General features: G+C 40.7%; 1 protein-coding gene across 2 annotated transcripts in view; it reads right to left on the bottom strand.

Annotated features, from left to right (window-relative positions):
* The window catches only part of ADAMTS9 (ADAM metallopeptidase with thrombospondin type 1 motif 9), a 160,037-nt gene that overhangs the window by 96,446 nt on the left and 36,541 nt on the right, over window positions 1-27,050 (bottom strand). For both annotated transcript variants that reach the window (XM_025985181.2, XM_025985185.2), the window contains 8 exons: window positions 23,854-24,000; window positions 22,500-22,641; window positions 21,423-21,518; window positions 15,154-15,299; window positions 6,863-7,044; window positions 6,641-6,777; window positions 4,985-5,102; window positions 4,638-4,733 (listed from right to left, as the gene is read on the bottom strand). In XM_025985181.2, the coding sequence (XP_025840966.2) occupies window positions 4,638-4,733; window positions 4,985-5,102; window positions 6,641-6,777; window positions 6,863-7,044; window positions 15,154-15,299; window positions 21,423-21,518; window positions 22,500-22,641; window positions 23,854-24,000 (1,064 nt within the window). The remainder of the gene's footprint in view (window positions 1-4,637; window positions 4,734-4,984; window positions 5,103-6,640; window positions 6,778-6,862; window positions 7,045-15,153; window positions 15,300-21,422; window positions 21,519-22,499; window positions 22,642-23,853; window positions 24,001-27,050) is intronic.

The raw sequence follows: 27,050 nt of genomic DNA, 5'->3' as shown, positions 1-27,050 counted from the left end.
GCAGTTGCTGGCAAACTGTAATGCCTTCATATGTACCATCTCCTTACCAACACCTTTACAAAGGCCTAAATTAGGGATGAGAAAAGCATGACTTAAATATTATTAAAATACCTTCCCGAGGCCAGGTGACTTCCAATCATGGGAAGTATGTCTCCAGAGCATGTTAATGACTAAGGTTTTCTAAGAACAAGGTCAATAAATACCTGTTAAATGCGTGAATGAATTCATGCATGCTTTCTCTATGTACAAGTTGAAATCCAAAACTAGTTTAGCTAAATATTTTTTTCACAATTAAAGTCATTTGTTGGCACCTGGGTGGCTCAGTGGTTGAGCATCTGCCTTTGGCTCCAGGCATGATCCCAAGGTCCTGGGACCGAGTCCCACATCAGGCTCCCTGCATGGAGCCTGCTTCTCCCTCTGCCTATGTCTCTGCCTCTCTGTGTCTCTCATCAATAAATAAATAAAATCTTTTTTTTTTTTTTAAAGTCATTTGTTTTACTAGACTACATGAGCCTGTTTAGTAAAGCGACCATTTAAACATGCACTCTTGTAACCCCAAGAAAGATCCCAGTCTATAGTAGGTGCTCAATCAATGACACTGAAAGGAGTGACTGATTGGACCTGACATTTATGACAAGGAGAACAGAGTGCTTCCAGCCAAATAACTGTTTCCCTGTCAGTGTAAAGCTCTGACAACCTTGTCTCCCCTATAGCTGCTGTAGCGTGAGACCCACCAGCCAGGCGAGATGCAGGACTTTCAATGGGTCACTGATTGGAGGCGAAGCTGTTTCTGTGGCCCTCAGACATCCTGAGGCTGCCTCCTAATGTGGGTCACTTACATGGTGATAGCAGGACATGCTGCCAAAGCAATCACCCAGTTCTTTCAAGTGAAGTCGCATGCTAGCTCCCCAGCTGATGTTTCACCAAAATGGGGGAAATGAGAGACTGGCTCTGTAAATTAAGTGATAATCCAGTTTTGTGTGCATTCAAAGAGCAATCGTCTGTCGTAGGCTAATCCTGGGGCTCCTTTCCAACATCTTCCCGCTTCCTCTCGGGCTTATGACTAGGGGCATTTTACCCTTCCCTGCATGTTCCCTCTCCTGGTAGATGGTAAAGAGAGGAGAAAGGAATAATCAGGGGAAATGAACTTCATGATTTATCCCAAACTGAATTGACTCCTGTCTTCCCACTGCCACAATTAATCAAGAGCTAAGTGTACTAGAGACAATGAAGTATCACAGAAATGGCTCCTTTTTCTCTTAAAGAAACACGAACAGGGTGGCTCTGGGTGCAACTTGGCTTTAACCCAACAGGAGGGAGCGGCCCGTGTGAAAGGACAGCCTTTGACAGGGAGACTTTCTGCTTCGGTACCTTGTGAAACAAATAGTTTCCTGCAAACGACAGTCTACTGCCCAACCTTCCGCTAATGAGATTAGGGGAGCTAATTTCCTGGGTTGGTTTCCCCCCCATTTCACCCATCAGAGCTGGGTTGCTACAAAGGCCCTCTCTCCTGGAACTTGCTCCCTCACTAGCATATGCAGAAAGACTGTAGCTTGGCTGGCCTGTAGAAAAATGGGAGGGATAAGGATGAAGATGCCTTAGCAACGCAAGAGCTATGGGTTTGAAAACCTTCTTAGAGCATTTGCTGCACCTCCTTCAGGCCAAGAGTAAATATTTACACACCTTGGATTTGATGATGTCATGTTCTTTCTCATTTGCTAAGAAGCCACTGTAAGGTTCAAAGGCCCTGAGGTCTCGACCTTTACACTCAGTGAACTGTGACTGTCCATCTAGGCTTGCACACTTGTCATTTGCTTCCAGAGAGTTGTTCTTTTGCCAATGGGTGACTTTACTGTAGTATTCCACTAAAGGGCCATGACCACTCCAGCCTGCCTGTCCCAGATGACAAATCTTCTTTAATTTTGCTTTCATTCTTTACAAGGAGATTAAGAAACCTCCCGTGAGGAATAAAAGGTTATCAGGAGGCCCTGCCCAATTCAGGTGCCTGGCCTGGTTAATGAAGTTGAATTGAATTGAGGCCACTACTTGGAAGGAGATTTTTCCCAACAGGGAGGAGAAGAGAAGAGAATCCTTCTCCCTTTCAAGAAGAAGAAAGAAGCAGGTCAACATGGCTTTTGGCTTTCAGGAAATTAATTAATAAAGGAGGTTGCATGCAATGCTGCTGGATTTAATTAGGAAGTAGTAAGGCCATAGCAGCAGCCACATGTTCAAATTTATAACCCAGTGCACACAGAAAAAATGCTTGACCTATTTTGCTCAGTGGTGGAATGAGAAATGTGGGATTCCCAAAAAATAATTTTGAAAAGGGTCCTCAAGAACTCCATTAATTCTTTTATAAAGTCACCATTCATTTGGATATTTAGGGTAGGGAAAAGCTGATCCAGCCACTGAGTAAATGATTCTAAAGAAGACTCTGGTCTTTCAAAGAAGGGACGATTCTGTGTATGTCCACAGTAATCCCATCCCTTATTAAGCACATAGTAAATCCTTAGTAAAGAGGACATGAGCAGTGGCTGTCCAACAGCTGAGCTGCCATTTACTTAGCACATATATATGTAGGCTTTATATCAAGAGCTAATGATATAAAAACACAGCCTCTGACCTTAAGACACTCGTGGCCACATAGATAAATAAGGAACAAATTGTCTCATCTCAGTTCATGGCAGCTCCGTCTTTTTAGTTACTCAGGTAGAAATCTTGGAGTCACCCCTGACTTATTCCTTTCTTTCACATACTATATTCAACATATCAACAAATCATGATGATTCCACCTTCAAAAAATACCCAGATTTTGACCATGTACTGTCACCTCCACTGCTCCTACTTGGGGCCAAGCCACCAGCATCTCTCTCTTGGATTACTGTAATAATTCCTAACCAATCCTCCTGCATCTACTCTGTGCCTTTCTTCTACCAAAGAGCCAAAATGCTCCTTTGAAAATATAAATGTAATTATATTATGTCATTCTTGGCTCTAACTCTTCAGTAGTTTCCCATGTCTTTGAGAGTACAAGGAAGTCCTTTCAATGCTTATATGACCCTATATAATCTACTCCTGACACATGGTCAACATTCTCTAGAACTCTCCTCCATGCTGATGTAGCTGCAGCCACATGGGCCTCCCTCTGTCCTTGGAACAATCTAGACATGTTCTTAGGATTTTGCACCGGCCGTTTCCTCTGCATGGAATGCTCTTCCCCAAATCAACTTCTTTTCTACAGTTCAAACACTTCACTGTTCCCAACTCACCCTCAGTATCCCAATTTCCCTTATGATGTTCTATTTTCTGATAGCACTTACCATCTTCTAACAGTATACAATTGGCTACTCTATTAAGTTATTGCTTTTTGCCTCTCTACTCCCACCAAACAGTAAGTTTGAAGAAGACAGTGATTTAAACTTACTTATTCTGTTCTGCTCATTGTACCTAGAAGAATGCCTGGTACATATTAAAGAAGTGAATGAGTGAATAATGACATACTGCAAAAAATCCTATAATGAAGTCATGTGTATATATTACACTTGATCAGCATGCTTGGCTAAAGGATCATTGTCTATCTATGAAGGATTCCATGTAGACATTCCAAAATACAGATTCTGATTCTAATGTGATTCAATGAATACTCACTAACTAGCTCATTAGGTCCAAATATGTGCAGAAAGCATCTACGGAGGCTGAATTCAGATGGATAAATAGAATTCCTGCCCAGACACTGCAAGAGAACAAGTACATTCATTTCCTTTAAAAAGTCACTGCCTAGCCAGACCTCTGTGATTTCTTCTAGATCAGAGTGCAAGCCGTGCTGCTTTTCATGGCTAGGAGGAGTCTGGTTGTGCAAGGTGACCAGCTGAATCCCTTCAGTCATGACCCCACTCCCTTTGTCCTTCTTTTAATTAAAAATGGTTGGGCAAATTTCATGATCACAGTGGTTTACAGAAGGATAAGTTGACGTGGGACTGGGCTGAGCAAACTGTTGAAATGAACACAGGGTTGATGGTGTGTTGTGGTTTAAACAGAAGGCATACAAAGGAATTAATCAGGTGCCTGGACATGAGAGAAGGATGAAGAATCCATAAAGGAACAAGGTGGGCCATTCTAGTCATGACATGAGAAAAATTTGCCATTCTAGAACATTTTGGAATAACCAGGTATAATGAAATGTTGAATGAGTCCACTAGTGGTCTGTTATTGATTAGAGCTGGCAGCACAAAAATTAGGGGAAGTAATGTTTTTAATAAAACATTTGCGAGCCAGTTATCCACAGGACAGATTGTTTGTTTGTTTATTTGTTTTTAAAGACTCAAAGAGAACAATGATTTTTTTATGCTGAACTTACATGGTAAGTGCTTTCAAACTTTGATGTAGGGCCTTCCTATTTATTATAATCCAGAATAAACCCCTGATATTGACCTGAGTAAGGACATGACTCTTCCATCAATGCTCTGTGGTGATATACATGAGGGAGAAATAAAAGAGTGAATTATAGGATCAACTACTTGTAGTAAAGTACATGACACCCAACAGCTCTCTGTGTGCATAGGGGAAAGGAAGGAACATCTGCCAATGACTCCAGAGAAGCCGAATTCTCACTGATGGCAGGGGACGTGCCATCTTACCTAAGTAGTTATCATCCTCTGATTTCCCTGAGAAACTGTGCTGCCTCACATCGATATTGGTAGCACCGGCTGGGATTCGGACCACAGTATTGTAACCTGAAAAGAATTTAGCCACACTTCAGTATTCCACAATACAATTCAGTTTCTCTAAGTACAGAATATAAAAATGGGCAAGGAAGGAATATAATACAATTCTTGCTATTAAGTGTCTTCTAGCCAGGTGGGTAATGTACCTTAACAAGACTGATTCTATGCTTGACATTAACACTTTGACATATTACCTGTGGTTAACAGTGTTTAAACTTTAGCATTTTCCCTCTCATGGTTCTTTAGGAACAGGTTCTTACCATAATGTACTGTATTAAATGTTCCTGCTACTGTTTTGCATGAAGAATTATCACCACCACAAACTCCACATTTATCTCTCCGGGCTTTTGAGTTTAAAACATGATCACATCCAGCTTGCTTTTAAAAAGAAACATTTGAAACAAACAGTAAATATTAATATTAGCAAATTATAAAAATTACAAAACATTATGATACGGGAAGTAGCATGTTTCTTTTTGAATTATGCATTCAAAAATGACAAGAAAGTCTCTTTAAAGCTGCAAGGGTGAAAAAAAAAATAAAGCTGCAAGGGTGGATGGACACCTGGATGGCTCAGTGGTTGAGTGTCTGCCTTTGGCTCAGGGCATGACCCAGGGTCTGGGATTGAGTACTGCGTCTCAGGGCTGTAAATTCGAGTCTCATGTTGAGTATAGAGATTACTTAAAAAAACAAAAACAAACAAACAAAAAAAAAACCCAGCTGGAGAAGTACAAGTCTACAAATAAGAATAAATGAGAAGGATTGCTCAGGACTGAAAAAAAAAATAGGAGTCGGGGTGAAGGACTGTCTCTAACTGATGAGCTCACATCCTATCTGAAGGGAGCAACCCCTGTCAACTCCAGACTACTGCTGTCATCAGAAACAGTAGCCCGGTGTTGACATTTGTCAGACACTGGAAAATTGGATTTTATGTGAAATCCCCCATGTTTTAATACTGGCTATGAATGGAGGACAAAGCATGACTCCAGGCTGCCAGTTTGAGGCCTGAGGCTCCAAGGGGCCTCTGGAAATTCTCCACATCTTAATGCAATGCAGCAGTGGTGACTGAGATCTGAGGAGGACACCAGCAACTGCCAGGACACCAGGACAGAGTTCACATTCTTGACCATGTTGCTCATTTGCATGAGCTAGCCTCTGAGGAGAAGCTCAACGTTTTGCTACAAACAGACTCATGAGGAAATGTGTGCCGTGGTTTTGAGTCGGGAAGTGGGTGAAGCTCTCTGGGGTTCTTTTGGTCAAATCCTACTGACTAGAATTCCCATTTTCCTGGACCACATGCAAGGATCAAATCAATTATTGCAAAGCCTGGTTACTTTAAGGATGCTTTCTGACCAGTGAGAACAGTGAAATGGTATCAAGCCCTCTAGAAATCACTGCAATGGTGCTTTACTATCTGCCAGAAGTTTCTTGATTTCCCTTCCAAGAATAATTACCAGGTATGTCTCAGGTAGCAGTTTTGGTGCTTAAAATCAAAATGAGAAGTCGATTGAAGCCTGACTAGCATCTGATTCCTTTTGACATCTTTCTGGAGCAGAGCTATTGAATCTAGAAACTTTGCTTATGGAAGGATTTGGGTTTAATCTCAAGCACCGAGGTTACAGCAAAGGAGTATGTGTATGCATAAATTATCACAATACATTTTTGTGGGGGAGGTTTTGTGTCGACCCTCCCAGAGCTTGAGAAAGTCAGAAAAATGCAGGACACTGGTTCTCAAACTTGGCCATCAGAACCAAGTGATCCATTGCTGATGCTGTCCTGGGAAACACACTTCGAAAACCACTTCCCTGGAGACAGTGCACAGATATTAGCAGCTGCTGCTTCTATCAAGGAAGCCACAGACCACAGTGTGGCAGCAACAAGACAACACGGTGAAGAAAACACCATCTGGGACTTACCCGGCAAAGGCCTTGGACGCAGATATCGCTGGTGTCCTGGCCACATGGGGTTCCATCAACCACTCTGTCTCGGAGTTGATAGTAGGCCGTGTTACCTGCCACCCTGCAGAACAGCTTGCAGCGGTCCTTCATCAAAACTAGAGAGGAAAAACACGACGCGATGTGACTTTGGGGCCGGGACCCTGGCAAACTGTTGGCAGATGCCTCCCCACATACACTTACTTCCACTGTACTTAGGAACCCAGCGCACACTTGGAAGGAGACCGTTGATGTTAAAATGTTTCCCATCAAAGTGAGCACACTGTTCGTCCCGGAAGTCTCGCTTCTGCTTGAGACAAGGCTCTGTGTTGCAGGACTTGAACTTCATTCGACGCCCTACGCAGTACTTCCCACCATTTTTCGGCCTGGGGAAAGGTAAAGAACACACACAGGGTATTACAAGGCATTCCTCCCCACGTCACTCTCTCATCGGTGGCTTCCTGTCTTCTAGGGCAGCAAGTCTGAAGTGGCTGAAGGCAGAGGACAGGATAAAGGCTCTGAGATCTGCATTTGAAATTCTACCTCTGCACCATTAAGTACATGACCTTGGGCAAGTCACTTAACCTGGACAAGTCTCAGTACCTCCGCTGTAAAAATGGGAAGGTGCCACCTAGTAAGGCCGTCCTGAGGACGGAATGTCAGAGTGTGACACTTCGAGTTCGAAATACATAGCCTGGGGGACACCTGGGTGGCTCAGCAGTTGAGCACCTGCCTTCGGCCCAGGGCGTGATCCTGGAGTCCTGGGATCAAGTCTTGCATCAGTCTCCCTGCATGGAGCCTGCTTCTTCTTCTGCCTATGTCTCTGTCTCTCTCTCTCTGTCTTTCATGAATAAATAAATAAAATATTTTTTTAAAAAAAGAAATACAAAGCCTGGGATTTACCAGGCAATGACCTCTCCTTCTTTCTCCTAAAAATTCAGTCCTTTGGTTTTCAAAATGTGGAAGGTAAAAGGTACAGACGAGCAGTTGGAATGCTCCCTGTCTACTTTTTGTAACATGATATTCTCACAGAAGACCAGCCTAAAACTTATGCTATGCCACTTCCCTTCATTCTCTCCCTCCTCCCTTCCTTCCCCCTCACAACCATTATTTTACTTTGTTTTGTTTTACAAGTGAGATGGAATAAAAGGAACATCCCCCTATTTTGACTAGCCTAATAGGAGAAGCAGGAGAGCATACTGGTTTCATTAACTATTGTGGGATGAGAGTATGGAGGATGCCTTGCACAGCATACAATGCAAATTCCATCTCAGCATACAACCCCGAGTTATATGAAATTCGAATGTACACGTATTTTCCAGATGTGATCCAGTGAATCAACTATATAACACATTTCCTAGCAGTCCACAGCTTGCCAGATTCATCATGGAAATGGGAAGATCACAGAATCATAGGAAGTTGGGTTCACCCACCCAGGGCTGGAACAGCTCAGATTTCACAGCTATCCTAGGACATCTCTGAAAGAAAGTTTCCCACTTTTGTTCTTTAGAATGAATCTCTCAGAGTAGTTGGGCCCAAAGTGTTTTTTGTTTTGTTTTGTTAAACCAGGACTTGGACGAATGGGAAATCCATCCATGCCGTGAAGTACAGAACGATTAGCCAGTCCAGCAGAACAGATAAGGCTCTGGAGCTGGATCTGGGTCAGTCTCAACTATCTTCATCATGTGACCTTAGATGAAGTTCTCAGCCTCCATGAACATCAGTTGTCCTTTCTCTAAAATAAGCTCACCCACTAGATGCTAAAAATGTCAGCTACTGTGTTCATACATCAGCACTCTCAATCTAATCTGATCCAGTTGAGCCGTTTGTTTTGAGTATGGAATCTGTGCTAAGATATGGGGCAGGTCTCAAGGCTTCTACAGGGTGCCCAAGTGTCAGGAAGGGGCACTGGTCATAATACTGTTGCAGTGCACTCCCTAGATCAAAGATATGTAGACTAAAGTGAGAGCATGGGCTTTGTAGCTACACACTGGACACCTTGTTTACACCACCTGGCCTCTCCTGCACACGTGAAACAGAGATGATACTGGGCACCTCAACAGCTTGTTATGAATCTGAGAAGCTTAGGAAGCACTCGGATAAATACTTTTATTTATCGCAAAGAAAACCATATCAAGGGATACAAAATGGCACATAACCTGGAAGCGTCTATGTCTGATGGTTTCTCCATCAAACACAATTAAATCCATATGCTTTATAGCTGCATTGTGCACTGGACTCACTAAAACATACTCATATCTTGCCCAAGGGTTAAGGCAGATGTAATACTTTTATACCAAGGGGCAAGAGGTTCAGAGAAGTTAAGTACTTTGCCATGAAGAGCAGAGACAGGACTAGAATTCCAAGTTTCCCAGGTTCTTTCTTTGTACTCTTTCTGCTACGTTATCCAGGAGCTATGGTCCAGAGTTGGGGTTTTTTGGTTGTTTTGGTTTTTTTGTTTGTTTGTTTTTGTTTTCTTTTTTTTTTTTTTTGGTGCCATATATTGATAGAACCTTGGTTTCCTGGATTCCAAATTCTTCTCTCAGTACCAAGACACCCTAATCTCGCGCATAAAATATCACAGATTACATGTGAATAATAGATCAGGCCCATATACCTCTTCAGGTGAAACTTGTTTTAAATGTGCTACAAGAAAGACCTCCTTCAATTTTTCCTCAATTCGAAATGATCTTTTTGGACACTTTAAATTGCCTAACCAACTAGGATGATTGGTCATTGCTTTATTTCCTGAAAGTAACTCATTTCTCTTTTTGAAATTAAATTCTCAAAAGTTGTTTTTTTTCTTTTGGCTCTCTTAGACAACAAGTCTTAACTCACACCTAAAATCGCCCAAATGCAGCAGTTCCTTGGGCTGCAAATAATAAATATGTATAGGCAGCCTCCCTTCAGATGGCAATAGTTTCTACCTTTGCTAACTTTTGGCCACTGTCTAGGGGCAAATAGCATTTAGTGATTTCTTTGTATGAATGACATTTTAAATAAACAACACAACACAAAACACTCCACGTGAGAGGCAGTATTGCTGAGGTTCATCAATATGGACTCTGGAATTGAGGATTTGAATCCCAGGCCTGCCTCTTTTTTTTTTCTTTCTTCTTTTTAAAAAGATTTTTGTTTATTTATTCCTGAGAGACACAGAGAGAGGCAGAGACATAGGCAGAGGGAGAAGCAGGCTCCCTGCAAGGGGCCCGATGCAAGACTTGATCCCAAGACCCCAGGATAAAAACCTGAGCTGAAGGCAGATGCTCAACCACTGAGCCACCCATGTGCCCCCCCAGGCCTGCCTGTTAATAATGATGTAATCTTATGCAAGTTGCTGAATCTTTCTAAGACTCAGTTTTCCTATCTGTAAAAGGAAGACAGACAATGTTGGTATCTACATCAAGATGAGTGAGGGTCCGCTGGGTTAATACATTCAAAGCACTGGAGCAAGGCCTGCCACACAGTAAATGTATAGCTATTATAAGGGCCTGCCAACTACAGCCTGGGGACCAAATCCTGCCTGTTGCCTGTTCTCATACAGTGGTAAGAATGATTTTTCTGTCTTAAAAAATTAAGAAGCAACAAAACATATTTTGAAACATATAAGAATGATATGAAATTCAACTTTCAGTGTCTGTAAATAAGGTTTTATTGGCATATAGCCACTCCCCTCTTTATATGTTGTTGCCTGTGTATTTTTCCCAATGGATCCGTGAAGTTCAATAGTTGTGTCAGAGAACCTATGATCTGCAAGTCTAAAAAATTTACTGAGTTTTTCTATGGAAAAATATTACTGTATGGTAAAGGTCTGGCCACCCCTAAGCTACTCTTGTGTGCAAAGCTCCATGCCACTTTGTATGACTTGTCCAGCTATGCTGTGAGGTAGGTAGTGGCATCTTTGTTCCTGAATGCTTGTTTGAATGGGGTTCATAAATGTTCAGTGACCTGGCAAGGTGACAGGCCCATTAAGTGAGAATCACTGGCTGACAGACCTGCCTAGGTTTCTGTGACCCAAAGCTTAGGATCTGGTGCCTTTCTTATGCTGCCTCTCTTGATATATCTATATCAAGACTCATTCTGTGACTTTATTTGCTTTTTATGTAAAGACAGATTATTCTTTATTAATAAACACAAATTTGCCCTTTCAAAATATATGGCTTTTCCTTTATCCCAAAGCATGTCTGCCTGATTTGCAAGGACTGTGTAATCGGAAAGGCTGTATAGCTAATTGAACTCACCTTTCAGCATGGAAAAAAATCGTGTTATAATTTAATAACTTAAGTAGATAGAGTATTTTTTCCATACAGACAAATAATAAAAATTATAGGAAATGCAGCTTTAAAAAATACTAATTACATTTTCCAACTATTAAGATCCTTTAAAAAATCTTCATGTCAGATAGAGATGAAAAGGACTTGCAGAAGTTACTAGATTAATTACCATGAAAGTAACCAACCTGAATATCAGCACAGCCAACCTGAATCTTTTTTTCAAGCACACATTACACAACCAAACCTATATACAAAAAAATTCATGAGACTACATGGCCAAAGCTACAAAGGAATTTTTGCAAACATCATCACAGGCATTCCACCCTGAAGGAAAGCTAAACTTTGGTTTGCAAATGGGTGTGAACAGAAATCTCAACTTTTGTCTGTATTTAAATGAACTGAAGCAGGCAGTTTAGGGTTAACACAGGGAAGGAAATTCTAACTATATGACAGGCAGGACCAAAAGGTTATATGTTTTCTGTGTGTGGAGGGTTTTGAGAAGGGTTCTAATAGCCAACTGCAGAGGATGCTGTAAAGCTATTCAAGGATTAGATGGGATGAGCCAGAGAGCTGTACTTGTGATCATTAATGATCCTTCCAAATGGAGTGGTCTATAGACCTGAATATTCTTATTCATTTATTAGTTAATGGTTTTCCCAAAGCAACCAATTCTTGAATTTTGAAATAAGCTTATCCAACTCAGTGCCTTAAAAAAAAAAAAAAAACTTTCCTGCAATTCTTTATAGCCAAATGAGAGATTAGTTTTCATAGATAAAATAGACACATGTCTATTACCTTGTACGTCAGACTTTATAAGCAGTTACTACGGTGAAAGCCTAAATGGGAAAATATCTAGTTCACAATCTTTTAAAAAAATATATGAGCTTATTAGTTTTTAATTTAACTTTCTAATTTAAAAGCAAAATAAAATCACCAGAAGTGGGAAAGCTTTGCCTTTCCCAAAAAAGTGGGCATGTTTTTTTATTTTGATGGACCTGTAAAAATAAAATTCTGTTCTAACCACCAGGAAGCTCAGGGTCATTTTGGGGCACAAAATAACAAGGATAGGGCCCAGTAGTCTGATGATGCATCTTCTAGTTAAAATGCTGGCCTTGTTTTGGTACTCTAAGTTATGTTTTTGGTGGTTCTGATTTTAGATTTTACTGCATGTAATTAATTGCCTGATCCAGGACACTTAGAAAAAGTAACAGGTAAGTTATTAATAACTTCTCCTGACAACAGATCTAAGCTGGTACTGTCTTTACAAATCAGGACACATGCTCATCTTACCTATAAGGCATGGGTCATAAATGGGCTTAAAAAACAAATAAAGCATTTAAAGACAAAATAGGCCCCATTCTCATGATGACAAATGAGTAGCACTGCATACTAGCTGAGACCAAAAACCATTTGCCCAAATCAGAAAGCATCAGGTTTCTACAATTTGCTCATGAGGCACCATAAGTCCCATGTGCATGGCAAGGCTACTTACTTCTCTTTTGTAGCTTTTATGCTTTCAAATGAAAAAAAAAAAACCTAAATATATAGCATAAAGTATCTGGATGCTAAAAACATCCTTGAATTGCACGAATACTGTGAAAGAAAAATAAAAACAAACCAGTGTTCTTAATAGAGACATACTTTGGATACAAAAAATGAGGCTCTACATTATATTCAAAAGACTACTCCAACTGGGAAAAAGCAGGTTGCCAGTGACGGGGCCACCATTCCCCTCCAATTCCTTGAGAATCAGAAGCAATCACTTTTGCATTCTGCATAATGAACCATCTGCTCTGTGAATTTCTCTGAACAGGCTTTTAAACGGAGATGTGGATCTGATTTTCCCTTTTCTGTGTCCCTTTCTCTTGTCAAACTGACTTACCCACTGCTGCCATTGTAAACTTAGTTTTCTGAGGCAGACTCCTTCCTCAATTCACAGGGACATCCCAAAGTGCAAATAACTTGGAAGAGCTTTAATGAAATGATGTCAGTACTGACACTCAGCTCAGGGGATTGTCTTCTTTTAAAACCTCCCATAGCAAAGAGCAAGGACAAGGACCTCTAATTGAAGTCTTTAATGATCAGTTCCTAACTTCTGAATGTGAGGATCTTTGCTTTACTTTGAAGCTCAAGATCCTTTCCTGCTGAGATCTTTACACTGGGTGATTTTCTTTGTCTGGCTCATTCCAATTATGGAGTGATTTATCTCTCTCCACTTTCCACATTACCTCTAGAACTGCTCTAAGACCTTTAAAAAAAAAAACCCACTTCTTTTGAATGAAGTATTCTTGGGTCACAATTTCAAAAATGTCTACTTGTTGGCAATATTAATATCTTTGTCACAGTAACAGCTCACTATAATAATAATAATTTGGCTCACTATAGCCACCAAATAGTTTTTAATTTAAAAAAGTGTCATACTTGCTATTAGCTTAAAATGCTTTATTTTAAAACTTCAACAATACAAACAGCTAGGATTTATAATTGACTTTAAAAAGTGAGTTGTAGAACACTATATGTACTATGATCCTTATTTTATGTTACAGAATACTTATTCCATATACTACATATTATATGACAAATCTTTTTTGAAAGTCCCAAGTGATACATATCAAATCATTTTCCCCTGGTTATCTCCTTGTGGGGAGCAGGTGGGAGGTAGGAAGAACAATGATAAAAATTTTTTATATCATATAGTTTTGTGCCTGGAGTTTTTGAAAGCATGTACTATATTTGTACTATTATTCAAATAACACAATAATAGACTCTATTAATAACCTAATGTTTAATTTTTATACCCATAAGTTACAGACTTATGTCTGTAACAGTCTATGTCATAATATGGCTCTTTAGTTGTCTTTATAGAGACTAATATCATGTGGACACAAAATAAATGTGGGACTGTGGACAAAAATAAATGAAAACAAATAGATCATTATCTGTGATTTGTACTAATGAGTATTTATTAGGCCAGAGATTACAACAGTGGCCTAAAAGTATGTTCTTTTTTTGGTTAATACAACTCATATTTTTTTCTTATTAAAAAAAAAAAAAAAAACAACTGGAAGCACTGTCCACACTAGGCCCTCTTCCTACCTGCAAACAACCAGCTAGGTCTGAGCAGCACCCTGCACTTGATTTCTACCACCCTGCACAAGACCACCCCAGTATCCTGTACCAGCCCACTTCCCTATTTTACCTGCTTGCTTCTATCTATAATTCTGTCTGCTATCCCTAATGTAGGCTGTGAAACATAGCTGAGTACTGTGCATGAAATCACTTTACATAATCCCAAAACAACTAGGTCTTAAACATAATTATTGGTTTATCCATCTAAAAACCTATTCCTATTCTATGAAGAATTGCCCCCCTCCACCAGCCTATATAGGTTCAATGGCAATTATATCATGTATTATCTCTCTGTTCCTTTAGATTTGATACACATTAGGCCCACACAAAATTTGATGTCATTCCCTATAATGAAAATATGATTTCTTAAATCTCCCTCTAAACACACATGCCTACTGTGATGGATGCTGGGGGGGTGGGGGGGGGGACCGCATTAACTTCATTTGAACATGTCCTAGCAAGGCTAGGCTGGTGAAGACAGCCATGGTCACATAATGAGAATTATCCCCAAAGTCAGGACACTCCCTATCCAGTACATTATCCAGTTGTGGGATGGGACCTTTGGTGTCTCATCTGTACAGCAACTAGCTTGATTCTAAAAGTAATTCTCAACTTGGGGTTCCCAGTCCCTTTGGATCTGCTAATGTCACCCTGGGGGTCTGTGTGCCCTTTTCGGCATTTTAGTAGCTAACTGGCAAGGCAATAATTACCCACAACCTAGATAGAAATGTCCAGTTTCTTCATCTCCTCAGGAAAATACGTATGTTCACTTTGTTAGCCTGCTATATCAAGCCCGAGAGACAGTAAGATATGCCTGAATGTCAAATTATTAAACAGACCAACTGACACAATGGCATCTACTGTTTGGTAGACAGAACTTTTAATAAAGGACCCTGGGAGAAGATATACTACAGAGGAGAGCACTTGGGAAGAAAGAGATTGGATATTAACAGTCTAAGCAGCCCTAGAAATCCGCTCACTCTGGAACTGGGAAAGAGCTCTCTCTCCATCTGCCTCCAGATAAATCACTCCCTTCCGGAATGTGCCACTCATGCAATCCCAATAATGACAGCAAGAAGCTGTAGGACTTACTCTGGTCGGTTGCACTCACGAACAGCAGTTTTGATGCCCCCTCCACACGTCCTTGAGCAGGTTCCAAAGTGACTCCAACTGCCCCAGGATCCATCAGTCACGGGGACCTCCATTTCTTTGGGGACACAAAATCCAAACTTGCAGTGCTGTATTTAATAAGGGGAACAGTGAGGGAGAGCTCGGTGCTGGAGACATTGTAGGACCCGCTGTCCTTTTGAGTGAGTATATGCCATACTTCATTTCCCTCCCTACCCCCCACCACGTGCTGGTTTGAAATGCTGCCATTTCATCATCTGTATGAACAATGGAAACGGTAGGGATTTTAATCTCATACTCATTGATTTTAGGTCATGTCTTCATTTACCACTTGCTTGAATACAATGAGCCAATGAGTTGTTGGCTCCAGGCTGTCAGGGTAACTCCAGTGGCCAGCTTCAAAGTGCTCAATTAGTCTGCTTGGAAAAATGAGGAGAGGAAGTGGGCCGACTGGTTGTAGATGGGGCCAAAATGAGTTACTGGATTTGTAGAGCGAATCTCCATCAGGAAGGCTCAGAGACGTTATGAGCTTGGTAAAATATGTTTTACTGCTCCCCACAGATTTGAGAAGCCAATTTTAATTAGGTGGGAGAGAAGAAAAAGCAAGTTACATGATTCCTATAAACTCACTCCACCAAAGCACACAGGATGAGACTAGAGCAAAATGGACATAGTACAGAGAGCCCTAAACATTATTGCTTTTTTGTTACTCATGGTTTCAGATTCTCCAGCCTACAGCAGGAAGAAGGCCATGATGCTTAAAACACAAAACAGAATAAAACTCCTCAGCAGGACAAGGGATTCGAGAAGCCCATTTCAACCCTCTGCCATTGTTGGGGTGTGAGGCCCTGACACAAAGCCGAGGTCACTGAGCAGCGGACAAAGGAAGAGTGGCGACAGTGGCGGCAGGAGGGTGATGCCCTGCGGCTCGCTCAGATCTCTGAAGTGGAGCTGGTGGTGGCTGGCTGCCGTGATTTATCTGCAGGGAGGGCACGGGCAGAGGCAGAGGCCCGCAGAGGCCGGGGGTGGGGGTGTGGGCTGGGAAAGCACACGACAAATAAGATGCAGGTGAAGGTCCCAGACCCAATGGGCAGCCACACACCAGGCTTGATGAATGATCGTTCAGAGAGCACCAGCCTTTAAGCTTTCGCTATTCTGCTGTGCCTTTGCTCTTGCAATTATTCGCCTGGAATATCCTTTTCCCTGGGCTGTTGGGCTGAGGCTTAAAAGCTTCTGCCTTCAAAGAATCCCGGGCAATGCCAAGCCCAAGAAATGTGGGCAGAGGAAGGGGTGATGACATTGCTCACTGACATCGTTTGGTATTTGTCTTTACAGGGGTTGTGAACATTTATTGGAACATATGCACATAAAAATAAATGAGAGAGGTAGCCTGGTCTAGAGTACCACCATCCAATGAGAATGTGCCATAAGCCACATGTGTAAACTTTCCTTTAAATGTTCAGAAGCCATGTGAAAACAAGTAAAAAGAAAACTGAAATTAACTTTAATACCTTTTATTCAGTTCAAAATATTGGAATATTATTACTTCCGTATGGAACTGATATGAAATTATGGGATTTCTTTACACTCTTTCTCATACTAGGTCTTCAACACCTGGTGGTATTTTCACTTATGCACATCTCAGTTCAGTCTGACATTTGAAGGGCTCACTAGACATGTGCGGCTATTGGCTGCCATAGTGGACAGTGAAGGTCTTAGAAGGACAAAGCCCGGCAGGCCAATGGTCTGGTAGTGAGTTGCGGCTCTTCCACAGACTAACTCTGTGACCCTAGGTGAATCCCTGACTGAAAAATGGAGATCAATTTGCTAAAGTTGTCTTGAGTAGGACACGAGACTCAGCATATCTAAAGCACTCAGCACACAGCTGAACACATAGGGGACCTGACTTAAATAAAGTCAGTAAGATAATGAAAAAAATTAACACAGCCTTTCGTATTGGCCAGGCACTGTTCTAGGCATTAGATATATATTAGCTTAGTCCTCATAGCACACTATGAGATAGGTATGGTCCTCTTATTACCCTCATTTCTACAGAAAGGAAAGTGGAGGCACACACAAGAAGTTGATATGAACATCAGTAAGGGGCAGAGCTGAGACCAAAACAAAAACAATCTGACTCAAGGGCACACTCTTCACTGTGACACATGCTGCTTCTCAATTATGAGCAAATGGGTTTTGATGCATAAGCAAAGAAAAAATTAAGACAAAAGCAAGATTAATGATGTAGTTAGATGATGCTCAGGCTCCCAAGTTGTCTACCCAATATCTATTCTCTCCTTTGTCCTTGAAAACAGAATCTGTATTTCCCAAGATTCTTGTACAGATAAGAGTGGTCAAAGAGATGTCAGAAGACTTCCTTGGGTGATATCTCTGGGAAGGTATTTTTGCCCCTTTGTCCCCCACCCTTGGCTTCATTCTGCCTAGAACTCCCACTTGATGGCTGGAGTTGCTGCAGCTATTCTGTGACCTTAAGGACCATTTGCACATGATAATAAAACAGGAAGAAATTAGGGACCTGGGTCTCTGAGATTTGTGGAGCTACCACAACAGTTCCATCACCTGCCTAGTTTTTGACTAGTTTCTTTTTGTGTCAGAAAAAATAGCTAATTTGTTTTCATTATTATAATTGGGTCTGACCTAAACAAAATTCCTAATTAATATTCAATTGGGGTCATAGCAGATGACCCTCCAATTTAGCCCTCAAATTTTGCTGCTAGGAACATATATCATAAATTCTACGAAATAACAAGAAATTCTATACTTCTTTAAAAACTAATCTGCAAATCAAATATCCTTTATTGATATGACCACTGATGGGTAGAAAGGGAAGGAGAAAAAGAACCTTAGAAGAACAGGAGAAGTGCCTGAGGTGACAGAGGCTGGAAATCAGAGCTGTTTGGCAGTTATGTACCAAGAACATCTACTTTACCAGGCAAATTTGACAAACAATACTTACATATTGGAATAGCCACTAAATCATAACATAACACTAAGTGGCTGGTGGAGTCCAAGCCAAAATATAGCCAGCCTTTTCTAAAAGTATCCAGAACCATTAAATGGTATTTTACCTAAACACATCTTTTTTAGGAGGTAGGAAGAGGGACTTAGAGATCAATTTTGTTCCAAAGAGGCTTAAAACAAGAGTTTCAAATCTCAGCTCACAAATAGGGTTAAAATGAAATGTTAATGGGCTTAACAAGACAATGGAGAAAATAAAGAGAATTAGAGTCATTCATCAAAATAACTGTGTCAGCAGCCAAGACAGATCACTGCTGAGGGAGCAGGGCAGAAAGAAGAGAAAGAAACAAAAAATTAACCCTACCGCAAAGGGAGTCAGAATCGGCTGGAGAATACTGCCAATTCTAAGAAAACAAAACAAAATGAAAGAAAACACAAGGAATTTCTATGCCAACATATCCACCATCTTTAGCATTTGCAAAATGCATAAATGCTTTTCAGGGAAATAAACACACATATGCCCACATCTTTAATAAAAGCTGCTAGACTTGGCCACTTTTTCTAAAACAGAACAGCGTACCTATCATGTCCTCCACATAGCTGCCTCTCTGAGAGGGTTCTAAGCCTGTCCTTTGGAATGCCTTGAAGTCTGTTGCTCTTGCTAAACACAAGCATACATGGAAAAACACTTCTGAGAGACCTCCCAAATTTCCCCATCTCTCAGGTATAAGATTACCCTGCAATCCCTTATCTTCTGCGTCTGTTACAAAAACAGGAGATTAGAAAAAGATACAACAGACGTCCTCCTGAATTCTTTTGTGTTCTAAGATTGACTGGGATACCACACTGCTACAGTGAGGTAGGCAGCCCTGTTCATGGCAATTTCACTCAATATGATTCACTTCATCATATTACTGAAAATTCTTTTTTATGGTTTTCCCAGCAATAATATGTATCAGAAATAGAAAAAAATAGTTGAGTGCATCAGATCGGCTAAGAACCATAACACACAATACTGGTGATTTTTCTGAGATTAAACAGAATCAATTTAAGTAATATAGTGGGCTGGCTCTGACTCAAGCCAACTAACCAAGTCATCAACTAGGTATAATCTGTTGTCATTTTGCATCAGTTGCTAGCATCCGCCTAGGTCACTGTGTTTTAGCAGGACTCTGAGGCCACATCATCATTTTGTAAGAATGAATAAATTCTTAATGGCTGCCATGGAAACCTGAGATCTGTATTCCTACTCAAACCCATGATCTTCTGGCCATCAACATGTTGAGTTAAATGTCTTACAAAAAGTGAAAATTTCACTCCGGCTAAGAAGATCTATTTCTTTTTAAGCTAATGAAAGGTGCAAAAGCTGTTGAGTCCATGTCCATATACAGTTTTGGTTAGTCTGTTATTGGAGAAAGCTATATTCTCAATTGCTTAGGTCTTAGCCATTAAGAAGTAAGAACATGAGCCGATTTTATCACCAAGTTAGTCAAGTATAAAATCAGCTTCATTATAATTTTTAATCTTTTGTACTGAATTTTACAGTTTTTCAAATAATATCCAAACCCCCCAGCTCATGCAACTTTACAACCACCATGGCAGATGAGTAAAGAAGCCACTACTAGTCCTCCTGTTTGATCCACTGGAAACTGAAGTAGCTCAGTGAGCTTGAGGTGTGGCCACTAGAGCAGACCCTGTGACCCCTTCAGATAAAGTAAAGGAGGAAAATAGGTTGGGGACTGGCTGGAATGTGGGGACAGGACCCTAATGAGCTCAGTGACCTTGGGCAAGTCACTTCTTTTTCTGTCCCCATTCTTTAAAATTGGGGAAGGGAGAGTTAAAGTCTGTCACTTCTGAGGACACCTTCTGTGGAAACATTCTGAGTGCTACTCATTTCTCCAAAGTGGAGAAAAATGAAATAAGAAAAGAACAGAATATTAGAAGTGAGTAAAATGGACAATGGGAAGAAGAGAGAAGAAAGGAAAACTATATGTAAGGATGACAAGAGACTCAGAATACAGTTCAGGGTCTGCATCACTGTTGAGTGAAAGAATGCCATTTTCCATAGGGATTAAAAAAATCAGATTTAGATCGAAAACTTTTATTAGCCAATTATTTTGGGTGATGAGGATGATGATGATAAGGATATCACTACTATACTAACTTTTTTATTTTTTATTATTTATTTATTTATTTTTAAATTTTTATTTATTTATGATAGTCACACACAGAGAGAGAGAGAGAGAGAGAGAGAGAGAGGCAGAGACACAGGCAGAGGGAGAAGCAGGCTCCATGCACCGGGAGCCCGACATGGGATTCGATCCCGGGTCTTCAGGATCGCACCCTGGGCCAAAGGCAGGCGCCAAACCGCTGCGCCACCCAGGGATCCCCTTTTTTATTTTTTAGATGGATACCAGGTGCAGAAGTTTGCACTAATCATATTACCAGGTGCATGAGGCATTGTTATTTCTAGGCTGTATATGTAGCAGATTTTGTTTGGTTATTAACAAATAAGTGGGAACCATTATAACCAACTCAGAGTTTATATTTGCATATATCTCCAGGGACATCACAGCTCCTTAAAGGGACTGGTATCCCAATAATGAACAAAGGAAATTCACTGTATTTCTGTGTTTCCTTGATTTTTTAAACTTTATTTGAGAGAGAGAGAGAGAGAGAGAGAGAGAGAATATGCAAGAGCTGGGAAAGGAGCAGAGTGAGAGGGACAGAATCTTAAATAGACTCTGTGCTGAGTGCAAAGCCTGATGCAGGGGTTCAATCCTAAGACCTGAGATCATGACCTGAGCTGTAACCAAGAGTTGGATGCCTAACCGACCGAGCCACCTAGGCACACTGGTTTCCTTGATTTTAAGATGCTCCATGAATTTGAAAACAGCCTTCCACTGCCACCCCAAAAAAGAGACAGAGAAAAAAAAAAAGCTGTCTCACATTAAACTAAAAAACACATTGGGATTTTAGGAATGTTAAAATGAGAGAAAGGATGTTTTTAAGTCAAGGCACTAATGTTAGCTCTGTGTCTTGTATCAGTATTATGCTATAATACAAGTTTTCACAATTTTCAAAAGTAAGGTTGAACTCCTGTCCCCCAAAAGTATTATTCATGCTAAAACACACTGCATCACTAAACACTGCATCACTAAACATACACTAAACAATGGTGAATAAGCTGACAGCTAACATTTTGCCCATTTCTGCTGCCCCAAGACAAAAGAACATATCAGGGTGCTACTTGCCTTTCCAGGCTCACACTCGGTCCCGTCTGCCCAGGGCGTGTGCTGAGTCCGGCACACTCCGTCCACATTATTGCACCAGAGTCGTCTACATTGCATCTGTCCAATTAAGTTAAACAAGTCAGTGGTAATGTGATTAGACGATATGGAACCAGGCAGAGATTGCTCTCAACCAACATTTTGCCAACAAGACTGCATAGGTTAGAAAGGGATTTGTAATCTTGGTATGATGAATGATAAAATATTCCAAGGGCTACAGAGAGCAGCCCATGAAACACATTTCTACATCTGGGAGGGCTTTAGGTGATATAAAAGGAGGATGTTTGCTATCATGAGTAACACAGAGAAGAATATAATCATGTGTAAGTTTCACTCAAAAATTTTTATTATTTCCATATAATCACTGTACTTCCCAATTCACTATGCTATCTCAGAAGTCTCTCTGACCAACCAACCAAACACCCAAAGGAAGAAAACAGGGCACCTCAGAGAAGCACATTTTTGTCCATTTGCATCCTGATAACCACTGGATATCATTGGTCCAAGTGCCCATGACACACACATTAAAATATCCTACACCCACCAGTTGAGCTACCTCCAGAAATGATTTCAAGTGCCATGTGGTCATAGTGCACAGATCTGACAAGCTAAAACAGGGAAACAGGTTTGTCTCATGGATGACCTTTACAGAATCTAGAAGAGTCTCTGTTATAAAGGTCATCTGGACAAGTCAGTGGGATGAAAGACAAGGAGAGGAAAGGGCAGAGCTGTGCCATCACCAGCCCTGAAACCCTGTCCTCTCTGAGCCTTGGTTTCCCATGTGTAATATGAAAATCAGAATGACATCTCCCTTTTGGGCTGTTATGACAGTAAAGTGAGAATGTGTCAGTGAAGCACCACCTAACAGCATTATTCCTATTTATCATCATTATCACTATTATTGTTGTCATTAATAGTCAATGAACCATTCTCAACTTTACCACCAGTGGTTTATGTTAGAGTGAGAAGCCAGTGGAAAACGATGAATTAAAAATATGCAGAGTCAATGGATGAGGGCAGAAGTCGCCCCCAAATACTTACCATATATGGGCACACCTGAGAACCTGGTCCAAAAATCAATTCACATTGTTTATTCACGTTGTAAAGTAGGCCTGGCAGTTGGCGAGGCAAAGGGTAGGGTCTGGATTCAGGTTCATTAAGCAAACACTCGCCGTACCCGGTGCTGTGGAAAGCAGAAAAATACAGATGCTGAGAGTAGAGACAAAAGGGGCTGCCAAAAGGTCCAGATGAAAGTGAATGCCATCCTGCCACTTTAAAGGTGGAGAGGATTGTTCCTTTTTCGAGTGCGCTTTATTCTTTACTTCCCACGCTAAAGTCCAGAAGCTGAAGCTCTATTTTTGGTGTATTCTTGTTTGCGGAAACTGCTGATTATCCATACAACATAGTCAGTAGGAAATATGTAGCTTCTACAGCATTTGGCACATTTCGGGGCATTGATCTATTTATTTCTTTACCATCATCTCCAATAGATTGTAAGCTTCTTAGGGGCAAAGATAGTGTCTTTTTCATCCAGGCATGGGGTTCTAAATACCATAGCAACGGGTCTTTAGTAAATGTTTGCTGAGCAGATGAGTGAATGAATCAACAACTATAAGAACAAACACTTCAGATCATCTGGTTAAAAAGAAAAACAGCAACCCTCCAGCTCTTTGACTTTTCTGCAAACACCTCTTCTGGAAAATTCACACCTGGTGAGTTCTGATTAATAAGCCCCCTCTTCCCTGTGGCTGGAGAAATATACACCCAGTGACCTTGGACAATCACTTAACCTTTCGTACATCTGGGAGAGAGGAGCAATAAATCTGTGACACAGGAATATTGTATAATGTAATTGGATCTTTGAGCAGCCTGGCAGGAAGCTTAAAAAACAAAACAAGAGAGGAAAAGAAAGAAGGGGGGGAAGAGAGACAGAGAAAGAATGTTCTTAATTCAACAACATGGAGGTCTGTGTGATTTTCATCCACCCACATAACCCTTTTTGGGGTCATCTCACTACCCTCCCCTTTTTTGAGCCAAAATGACTAAGTCAGAACCACATAACTATTTGTGGCCTTCTTCATCGTGTAATCACACCCATGGGCCCTCCCCCAAGACCTGAGCAGACCTTAGAGCTTCACCAAGAACGAAGCAACATTTACATCTTCTCTTTAAGATCCCAACTTTTTCGTTAGCTCAGTCTGTAATCTTCAAAACTCTGGCAAGGCGAGGAACTGCACAGATGTTGGAGAATATTTTTTTTACCTCCTCCCAGGAATGTCAACAAAAATAACAACTCCAAAGGAATGCTTGGCTCTACATTTTCTTTCCCACAATGCGTTCACTACATGGAGGCCAGACACAAGAAGCCTGCGTTATAAGAAAGCTTAAGTCTTACTCTAAAAACTCAGTGATGTATCTTCGGCTACATTTTGACCACATCCAGGGGTTGGTATAGAAGTTCAATGTAGGAGCCATGACATGCTGAGGACTCTTGACTCCTTCCTCCTTGCACTTGTTGTTGTCATCATGAGGCATGTTAAACCTAAGGCCGACAAGACAAAGACAGGAATGTCAATAAATACCAAAACGTTGAGCTGTTATCACTGCTTCAAGAATGCATCTGTCTAAGAGAAAAAAGTTAACTGCCTTCTGCATTGTGGATAAGAACGTACATGCCGGGGAGCAGGAGAAAACTTCCTGGATGATTCAAGATGGAGTGCAGCATAGAATGTAATTCTCACCCAATTTAATACAAAGTGCCTTTAATGTATAAAAAAAGATGTTGAGTAGCTCATTATCTGGGTTAAGGGTACTTTTTGGAACTGCAGGCGCTCTGAATGTGCTGTAGTTGGTGCTAGAATACAGTAGTTGAAATTCCTAATAAGCTGTGAAAGGCCAATTTATAGAGTCAAGAATTTGGCAAGTTATGATAACACTGTGAATATAAAGAGTCGGTCAAGTGTCAAAACTTGAAGCCAGAAGTTTTCTAATAAGAAGCTCACTATGGGTCTTGGCATTTCCTCCTTTTGGGTCAGGTTGACAAATGATATAACCGGGTTAGGTATATCATGACAGAAGTATGCAAAGTTCGTGCACAATAACACCCATTAAGGGAAGCTGCAAGCATGCCAATCCAATTGGCTTAACGCAGACATAGCAAATAGTTTCATGCCTCCTGCCAACGCCAATTGATTGGTACTGGCTTCCTAAAAAGCTGGGCACAAAAGGATTCTTCAGCTAATCCACGTTCTGCCCCTGGAGTGATGGAGTGCCAATGTCCTCCCAGGCCTGGGAGAGAACTCAGCAGCAGCATTAACACATACTTGCCATTCTTGGCTTTGCCAGAGAAAATGGGGGGAAATATGATACGAAGCATTTCTCAATCTTGAGACATCAAGTCTATGACCCACATGCCATTCTCAGCTCCAGTACCGAGCGCAGAGGGGTGGTCCTCCCTGGATGACTCCCCAGTCGCAAAACGGATACATGTGACTAACTTTGCATTTAGGGAGGAATCCCTTCCACTCATTCATCTTGAAATAGGGAAATCAGTGAGCTAGACAGAAGTGTGTAGACTCATTTCACATGTATCTAAAAGCTGGGATAAAAGCCCATGAAGTCCATTCCATTCCTTTCTCTTGGGTTTGGTTTTCTTCTTCTAACAAGACTTGGGCTCTTCAATAATTGCCTGATGGAATAATTGCCAGATGAAAATTATGAGATAGAAAACCTTTGTCTAGATTAAAATTAATAGCAGTTCTTTCTGCTTAAGAGTTAATTTCTTTAAAAGAATGACTTGCCCCCGTTTCCTGTTCCCAGCTGCAGAGTCAGTGTCCTACCTACACTGATAGACCCAATACAAGCAACACGCTCAAACCTTTGTTGTTTGTTTCTCGTGGTGTGAAGGAGCTGGTGTTTATTCCTCACCCCTACCACACCTAGATAAAATCAAGTTTATTTCATCACATCGATAGAAAACTTTTTTTTTTTTTAACGATTTTATTTATTTATTCATGAGAGACACACAGAGAGAGAGAGAGAGCGGCAGAGACACAGGCAGAGGGAGAAGGAGGCTCCATGCAAGGAGCCCGACATGGGACTCGATCCTGGCTCCCAGGATCACACCCTGGGCTGAAGGCGGCGCTAAACCGCTGGGCATTCAAATGTCAGGCACGTTTGCTCACAGCAGGGGCTAGATAGTAACAATCATTGAGCACTTCACTAAAAAATAATAACCAAGACTTTTTTGCATTCGCAACATACCAGGCAATGTGTTAATTGTGTTAGATGCTTTATTTCATTTAACTACCTTTTGTGAAAACTGCTATTACTATCCACATTTTATAGATAAGAAAATGTGAGTCGTAGAGAGATTGAATTACTTGATTAAGGTCACACAGCTGATGGGGTGAGGGAGCTGGGATTGGAAACCACTCCAGTCTGATTCTAAAATCTCTGTGTTTGGGAATATACATAAAACATATTCCCTCTGGTTAAACAAATTGTGGAAGATTGCTCAGGAATATTGTGTAAGGATCTCTATATCCAGTAGAGATTCAGTCATTTCCCAAATTCCTCCTAACTCAGATTTGGTACATCTAGAAGCTGATATGAGAAGGTAGGAGCTGCTTTTGAAGCATCCAATGATCCTCAGCAAATACAAGATCAAACACTTTTTTCTCCCCAACAGGGTTTTATGTTACCAGATAGTCATGACTATAACAACCTAATGTTTAATCTTTAATAAGTTCATCAGAAAATCTACGACCAAGTATGGTAGCAAATTAAAAAAGATATTCATTTTCCTTAAAATACAAGCAAACTTAACTATATGAGACAAAGCACCAAAACAAAAAAGATTACTAAGAGGCTAGAGATACACTTTTGTTTAGCTAACAACTCACATCATTCACCAATTATTTCTTTCCTTTTTTTTTTTTTTAACTTCTTGTCACTTTTGAGATAAGGTGCGCATGTATTAGCTCCATCTTATAGTGAGGTAAACGGCATACATTTTTCTCAAGTTAAAGAGAATGAAGAATTAGAACAATTCAACTGGAACTTGGGTATCTGGTTGTCAGCTGATTCCCATGTTAGAGCTGGAACCCCAATATCACAGGCTGGTACCCCAACATTATTAGCACTAGACTTTAAGCAATTTATTATTACTAAGATCATTTGACATGGAAACAATATCCACCATGTGGGGATTTATAAAGTTTAAGGGAGCTAAATAAAAACACCTAGACTGATGCCAACACATGGTTTTTGTGGAGGGAGATCTTTGCTAAATGTACAGTTCACACAGCTCCTCTATACCTGAAAATATTGACCTTTGCTAATCAAAATTCTTACTTTCTTTAAAATGTCAACGTTCTAAACTAGCTGTCCTGAAAGGAGTTTATTAGCTCTTGTGAGGAAGGAATTAATAGGAAATTAACTATATTTCTTTAAATACTCTACCGTTCTTAACAATAGATTATGGGGAACTGTGAATCTGTTAATTGCACAAGCTCTTGCCCTTTGATTACATTCCTATCTTGAACTTCCCCCAATCTGGTCTCCTGAGGCAGGAATGGCTGCCTTGGTGAA

Source organism: Vulpes vulpes, chromosome 9, assembly GCF_048418805.1.
Source record: "Vulpes vulpes isolate BD-2025 chromosome 9, VulVul3, whole genome shotgun sequence".
NCBI lineage: Eukaryota > Metazoa > Chordata > Mammalia > Carnivora > Canidae > Vulpes > Vulpes vulpes.
Note: the sequence above shows the minus strand (reverse complement) of the source record. Positions and strands in the feature narration are given on the sequence as shown.